Source organism: Otolemur garnettii, unplaced genomic scaffold (assembly GCF_000181295.1).
Source record: "Otolemur garnettii isolate 467f Iridium unplaced genomic scaffold, OtoGar3 scaffold00046, whole genome shotgun sequence".
Lineage (NCBI taxonomy): Eukaryota > Metazoa > Chordata > Mammalia > Primates > Galagidae > Otolemur > Otolemur garnettii.
This window is the reverse complement of record NW_003852441.1, coordinates 2,295,740-2,303,757: the sequence shown is the minus strand read 5'-3', so window position 1 is coordinate 2,303,757 and position 8,018 is coordinate 2,295,740. Positions and strand designations below refer to the sequence as shown.

General features: G+C 46.2%; 1 protein-coding gene and 1 pseudogene across 2 annotated transcripts in view; both read right to left on the bottom strand.

Moving 5' to 3' along the window:
• LOC105887093 overlaps window positions 1-5,374 on the bottom strand; it is a 12,253-nt pseudogene extending 6,879 nt beyond the window's left edge.
• SPECC1 (sperm antigen with calponin homology and coiled-coil domains 1) overlaps window positions 1-8,018 on the bottom strand; it is a 258,533-nt gene that overhangs the window by 231,300 nt on the left and 19,215 nt on the right. For both annotated transcript variants that reach the window (XM_023514043.1, XM_023514042.1), the window contains exon 2: window positions 5,387-5,557. In XM_023514043.1, coding sequence (XP_023369811.1) covers window positions 5,387-5,533 — 147 coding nt within the window. In that variant the 5' untranslated portion in view covers window positions 5,534-5,557. The remainder of the gene's footprint in view (window positions 1-5,386; window positions 5,558-8,018) is intronic.

Below are 8,018 nucleotides of genomic sequence, written 5' to 3'. Positions count from 1 at the left end.
AAAAAAAAAAAAAAGTTTTCAAAAGAAGACCCATGGCCAAAAAACATATGAAAAAATGTTTAAAGTCACTAATCAGAGAAGTGCAAATCAAACCTATAATGAAATATCATCTTACACCGATCAGAATGGCTATCACTAAAAAGACAAACAACAGATTTTGAGGAAGATATGAAGAAAAGGGAATGTATATTCACATACCTTTGATGGGAAGGTAAATTAACACAACCTCTATGGAAAACAGTCTGGTGATTTCTCAAAGAACTAAGAATTAGAACTACCCTACTTATGATTTAGGAATCCCACTACTGAGTATCTACCCAAAGGAAAAGAAATCTATATCAAAAGGACACTTACACTTATGAGGCCTGACAAGTTCACAAACTCATTCTAGATGTGCTACATACTTCATTGCTGAATATCACTAAGGTCACCTTCAAAGTACTCCCCTGGGGACCTAGCCCACCCTTCAAAGCAATTTTTTTAAATTATTACTTTTTAAAATTTCAGATTAATATGAGGGTACCAATGATTAAGTTACAATGTTTGCATTTGTTAGATAAGGTCCCTGTTGTGGTTATGTCCTGCACCCCAAAGGGATGCCATATACCCTTACATTATGCTCATTAAGAGGGAGTATGCCAATTCCCTCCCCGCCCCATCACCCACCCCCAACTTGAATTGAAATGAGTTTTTCTCCCATGTGGGCATGTATTAGATTGTCTACTGGCTTCCTATTATTACTGAGTCCACTGGATATTTGCTTTTCCATTTTTGTGATACTGTACTGAGAACAACGTGTTCCACCTCCAGCCAGGTTCATACAAAAGATGTAAAGTCTCCATCTCTTTTATGGCTGAATAGTAGTCCATGGTGTACATATTCACAGTTTGTTAATTCATTCCTGAATTGATGGGCACTTTAAGTTGTTGTCGTATCTTGGAGATTGTAAATTGAGCTGCAATAAACAATCCAGTGCAAATGTCCTTATGATAAAATGATTTTTTTTTCTTCTTGAAAGATGCCCAGTAATGGGATTGTGGGATCAAATAGGAGGTCTAGTTTGAGTTCTTTGAGGATTCTCCATATTTCTTTCCAAAGAGGCTGTCCCACCAGTAGTATAAAAGTGTTCCTTTCTCCCCACCCCCACACCAGCACCTGCAACTTTGGGACTTTGCGATGTGGCCCATTCTCCCTGGGGCTAGGGCACATCTCAAGGTGGTTTTGATTTGCATTTCTCTGATGATCAGGGACAATGAGCATTTTTTTCATGTGTTTGTTAGCCATTCATCTGTCTTCCTCAGAGACGGCTGTTTATCTTGTTCTCCATTTTTGTGATACTTTACAGAGAAAAATGTATTTCAACTCCATCCAGGTTAACACCAAAGATGTCAAGTCTCCACCATTTTTATGGCTGAAATACCACAGTTTATTAATCCATTCATAGGTTGATAGGCATTTGGGTTGTCGCCACATCAGAGCTGTGATAATAAAACCAGTGCAAATGTCCTTATGATAAAATGATTGCTTTTCTTCTGGGTAGATAGATGCCTAGTAATGGGATTGCTGCTTCAAATGAAAGGTCTATTTTGAGTTCCCTTCAATGCAATTCCGGAACTCTTCCTGGAATGGCCATCAAAGCTATTGTCACATTACCTTGGATGTTCTCAGTGTCATCAAATGTCTTCCTTTCAATATTTCCTTTATCTTTAGGTAAAAAAAGAAATCATTTGGGGCCGGATCAGGTGAGTAGGGAGGGTGTTTCAATGCAGTTATTTGTTTACTGGCTAAAAACTCCCTCACAGATAGTGCTATGTGAGCTGATGCATGGTTGGCCAAGATTTTACTGTTTCTCCATCAATGTTTACTTCTTCTGCTATGCTTCTCACACTCAGCTAATAATTTTGATATATAATTTGACAAATTTTTGCAGTGTTTTCATCAGTTGTGCTTGTTACTGGCCACCCTGACCTTTCTTCATCAGTGATGCTTTTTCTTCCCACAGAAAAAACATTTGCTCCATTTGTATACTACGGTTTTCTTCATGGCACTATCCCCATAAACCTGGACTAACATGTCCCTGATTTCACTTCCACTCTTGCCAAGTTTAACAAGAAATTTACAAATGTTTGTTCACTGCTCTAATTCAAGCTCCAACATTCTCACGAGGGCACACAAAAACATCCAGCAACAGTAATGAACACCACTCAGCAAGACACCACCGCACATCAATACAAACAGCTGTGACACTGGTATACCAAGGTCATGAACCTCACTGAGCTGTCTGTACAGTGCTGCCAACATAAGCACACAGTGGCAAGTTCATGAACTTAATGGTCAGATTCCTCTATGTTTTCGGTAGTCCTATTCATAATAGCAAAGATACAGAATCAACCTAAGTGTCTGTCACAAAGGATTTCATCAATAAATGTGGTGCATATACATAATGGAACACTATCCAGCCATAAAAAGAATGTAGTGAGGTCACCTGCAGCAACATGGCGGAACCAGAGGCCATTTTCTCAAACAACTCAAACACAGAAAGACAAAGACTGCATGTTCTCAACTCCTAAGTGGAAGTTAGTAAGATGCCCACATGGAAGCAGATTGGAAGGACGGACAGTGGAGACTCACAAGGGTGGGCGGTGGATGGCAAAGGTCGCATGGTGGGGACAGTGTGTGCTGCTCCCATGATGGATGCACTGAAGGCCGACATGACCACAGTGCAATGTGCCAATGTAGCTAAATGCACTCTATCAAAGTTAGAAATGTGCTATTAGCTTAAAAGATAAAAACAAAAATAATGGAAATGATGGCTGAGTCCAGGGTAACAGAACAACAAGCAGAATTATGCACAGGACACTTCACCCAAGGGAGAGATCACTGTCATCCCAAAGGCAGGGAGCACAACCAGGCCCCATAACTTGCCTGCAGCTACATGGGGGAAGGCAGCAGACCAGGACCCCACCTCAGGCTTCCCCTCCGAGTCTAAGTTCCTCTTGTTCCACCACACAGCATCCAGAGAGTGAAACTAGCCTGGCTCATGACGGCCCACCCAGCTCACGTTCCCTGTTAGCGGGTGAACAACCCGACACTTGGTGAGTTCTGCTTCACTATGATAGGGAGAGGTGACGCTGAAGGATGGGGAAGTGGCATGGCTATGAATGCTTGGCAGTTACGGGACAATTATCTCTGTGCTAACTTTTTTTTTTTTATTGTTGGGGAATCTTTGAGGGCACAAAGAAGCAGGTTACACTGCTTGCATGTGTTAGGTAAAGGCCCTCTCATAATTGTGTCCTGTGGCCAAGAGGTGGTGATTTTTCTGACACCTCCTGCTTAAAGTCCAAAAAGTCAGAAGGACTGTGAGGCCCTCTTTCACGGTCTGAGTCCATACCGAACATCAAGATCAAGTGAGCTTTTGCCCTTCTGGTCCACAGGAGGTGCCTTTCCCCCCTGAACTTGCTCTGGACACCTGCATTGCTGACTGACAGGTGTGCCACCCCAGGCAACTCCCCACCTGGCACTGTCCCTAGAGCCACTCCTAAAAGAACAGGTGTGCTTGGGCACTCAGCAAACACTGAGTGCCTGCCAGGTGGCAGGTGCTTTGCCAACCTCTAGGGACAGAGCTGTGGATAAACACAAAAGCAAACAGCCCCCGCCCCGTGGGGCGCACCTTCCAGTGTAGGGTGATGGACACTGACGAGCAGGTGCAGCAGTGACACAGACAGGTGGGGCAGGGGAGGCAGAGGGATCAGGAGAGCAGCCCTGCAGACACAGGAAGCAGCAAACACAAGCGCTGCCGCAGAGCGTGCCCAGCACATTAGAGGCACAGTTGTCACCGGCCACCTGGAGATGGTGTGGCCAGAGCACAGGGGAGCACAGGGACATCTGAGAGTGAATGGGGTCAGGTCTTAGGGCATCCGTAGCTGTTCTGAGGACTTTGCTTTTCCCTCTAGGCGAACAGAAAGAGCCACTGGGGAGTTTTAGGCTGAGAAGCGACACGACTCATGTGTCCAAAGGAACAGGACCAGGGCCCAGAAGGGTGGGTGCATGTCCTGGATAGTCACAGCAGGCAGTAGGAGTTGGTTGTTGACACACATTTTTAAGCGAGAAGTGATGGCATTTCACTGATAGACTTTGGGACAGCAGAAAAGGTTTCAAGGATGATGCTGCGGGCTCTATCCTAAGTAACAATAAGGATGGAGCTGCTCTTTACTTAAATGGGAAGATTCAGGGGAAGCGGGTCTGGGGGGTGAAGAGATGGAGAAGAAGCACTCAGGTTACACTGGAGACGACTTTTAGACATCCAAGGGGCAATGTTGCAGAGGCAGCTGGAGGATGCGGCTAGAGATGCAAATTTGAACACTGCCCACGTATTGTATTAAAAGCCAGGTAAAGGGCAGCGCCTGTGGCTCACAAGGGTAGGGTGCTGGCCCCAGATGCTGGAGGTGGCGGGTTCAAACCCAGCCCTGGCCAAAATAAGTAAATAAATAAAAGCCAGGTGAATGAACAGACACTGCCATCTTAAACAGTGTTTCTCAATGAGGGCAGTGCTGTCCCTCAGGGTGTGTACTGGAAACCAAGGGCACAGTTTTGGTTGTCACTATGACTGGATGTGCTACCGATGTTTAATGGGTAAGGAAATTTTGACATTCTATAATGTACATGACAAATTTGCAAAAAGAACTGTCCTACCATGGAGCTGTCACCTCCATGTGCTCTAAGAGCTCCCCAGTCCCTCAGCATGGCTATGTAGGGCATCTGCAGGTGGAAATGCACGTTATTAATATCTTCCTTTTTATATTAGAGTTAGGATATTGATTTTCAAAGGATGCACGCAGTAGGTGATACCATCTGTGAATTTCATCTCAGGGTAACAAAGGCGGTATCAGGTGTGTGGTGAGAGTCTCTGATGTAGAGAATGAAAGTAGCTAGAGAAGAGGAGAGGTTACGGACTGTGCCCAGGCCTACCTAATGCTGGAGGTCAAGGGGACGAGGAGGAGGGAGAAGGAGAGAAGAGAAGAAGGTATTCTCTGACGGAGGGCGGGACCTGGCCAAGCAAGAGGAGGGTGGAGGATGGCAGCTGGGCTGGTCAGAGGTGAACTTGACCCCACGGGGGGTGCTAGGGCAAAACTGCCTATAGTGTCCGTGTAATTCAGGGTAGAGAACGTTAACTACTATGTTGGACACTTTCCAGGTCTCCAGAGAGCCCCCCCAGCACCCACTCCCCACTCCCTTAGGTCCAGGTCCAGGTTGCTGGCTGTCCTGGGATCCTCGTCCCCTATCCCAAGAGGCCACTGTCCTGCTTACTGCCGTCTCCAGTCCTCCGGACCGAGGGCACTGGGGGCGCCCTGCCCCTGCCCCTGCCCCCACGCATTCAGGTCCATACCTTGCTGAGTTGGGACGCAACAGCCAAGGAGGTTGAAGATTTAGAACTCTTCATGCCCACAGACACCACGGGGAGGGGCCGCACACGGTCCAGGCCATGGCTCCCTGCTTTGGTGGCTGGACTCCAGGGCTTGGTTGCACTCCGCATGTCTGTCCTTGTGGCTCTATCCTTCTGTAGAAAGCAGAGAAGAAAAACACGTGTCTCTATTATCTGAACCCAGTAAGGGATGCCATAGAGCCCTACCTCATGCACTGCACTCGCCGTCACCAGCACAGAGAAGGAGCACTTCCCTCTCTGCAGAAAGAGAATACCCTGTTCCTGAAAGAGACTTCGACTGGGCTAACTGCACAACTGCACCCAACGTGCTGAGACACATCTTCAACGCTACTGATGTTCTGACTTCAGGCCTTCTCAGTCAGAATTCAAAGATCTACTAAACTCCTCTCTTAACCTCTGGCACTAAATCTGACAACCCTCTCGACACAGCACCTGACAAACGTCCCACCTCTTTTTTTTTTGGCCAGGGCTGGGTTTGAACCCTCCACCTCTGGCATATGGGGCCGGCACCCTACTCCTTTGAGCCACAGGTGCCGCCCCATGTCTGACCTTTAAGGACGCATGTTCCTTGCTCAGAGGCAGCATTCTCCAGGTTACTTCATTTGCTCAGTCAGGCCTCTTTATTCTCCCAGCACCTTCTGAATCCAATCAGATGAATCCCACATGAATGTACCTAGAGAACCCGTCTCACCTGGCCCCTGCCTGCTTCCCACATGACCTTTTCTGAGCATCCTGCCCTCTTCACGCCTGCTGTTGTTTTTCTCAGACGAAACCTTTCACTTTGTACTCATCCACCAGGGGAAGCACAATGCCAGCCTCCTCTCAGCAGGGACCCCTCAGACACACTCCCGGGGTGTGTTACTCACTGGGCACAGGACCTCACACCCACACCCTCTCTCCATGCATGCATGCATACATACATACAGTACAGAGTTCTAACACCCAGCTTGAGTTGAGGTATAAAATATCCACAAGCTTTGCAGCTTGACGATTGACAAAGAAAAAAATCTACCAAATTTTTAAATAATAATTCATAAATGGATTACTTGAAAATCAAATTTCTTAGAAGCACAAGACAATTTTTTTCTTCTTTTGGATAAAAATGGGTATTGTTTAAAAATTAATAAAGCCTATGTGGATTGGTTGGACCTAACATTACAGGGCAGAATGATGGCCCTAACTACACGATTTAATGAAAGACAAACTGCTCCCACTAGCAGGATGCCGCTGAAGAGCTAAGGGGAGAAGCCGGGCCTGGAGAGCTGTCACAGTCACGCTGGGGAGGCCAGGCCCATCCCTCGCCTCTGCTCCTTCCAGCAGTAACATAACAGGACTGGATTAAACACCCTCTGGGGTCTTGTCCAGCTCCAACCCAGACTCTGCCACTTCCCAGGGACTCAAATGGCTGTGGGATGACCAGGGCACCAAACCCACAATGCTCCATCCTTTCAAACAATACCAAAAATGCACTTTGAAAAACACCCATGGGTGACAACCAATTCTAGCAGCACTGTCACAAGGGTCTGAGTAGCTGTCCCTGGGGATGGTAGCTGGTATGAAGCATCCCTGGCTGCGTCCCCTGAACCACCCATGAGGAAAGCAGACAGCCTCTGCAGCCTCACTCAGCCTTCGACCCCCTTCCCTTCTCGTCTCCTTTCTGGCTGGAGGAGACTTCTGCTTCTGACGATGTCTCTCAGCAAGGGCCACCCAGTTCTTATTCCCATTTAAACAAGGTGACTGGCTAGCGACACGTGGGCAGGCACTGACCTGGAGCCCACTCTGCAGCTATGTGAAGGCAGCTACCAGTGAAAACATTTCTTTAAAGACTTTGTAATTTGTTTGCCTCAGTGTTTCTGAGAAAAAATATTCATGATTTCATTTATAGGACTGGTTCAGAACCTTAAAAGGTTCCAAGTATTATGATTCCTTTTTAATTCTGTATTTGAAGAACTTATTTTATTGATGCTTAGCACCAATTATTTTTCCTTCTCAACCTACAATTTTTATTGCTGGTTTCTATAGCAACAATGAAGAATGCCTAGGTTAAGACCTACACAGTAACTAGTTTCATTAGGACTCCCTCCAATATCAAACGAACTAACAGAGCCTGAGTGACTCTTGAGGAGAATTACTGATTAATTTTACCAATTACTACAGCAGCTACCAACCAGTAATGCTTCAGTCTGACTCACGCAGACTTAAATAAAATCTGTTTAATCAATGCACCCTTTTACGTTAGGATTAAAACTGCTTAGAAATGACTATTACAGAGTTTATGAAAACATAAGACTTGGCAATGGGTCTACATTTTACAAAATCTTCCCAGGTTACCCCTGGAATGAAGAGCCTTTTATTTACTCCCCATCAAAAGATAAACATATGTAGATAAAAAGCAGCCGGAAGAGGATGGAAATTTTCCTGGCCAATCTAAATCTAAGTCCTTGGCAGAAAGAAAGAAAGAAAAAGAGGAAGGAAGGAAGGAAGGGAGGGAGGAATGAGAGGGAAGAAGGGAGGGAGGCAGGGTGGAGGAGTGGGGGAGAGAGGGGGAGAGAGAGGGAGAGAGGGGGGAGAGGGG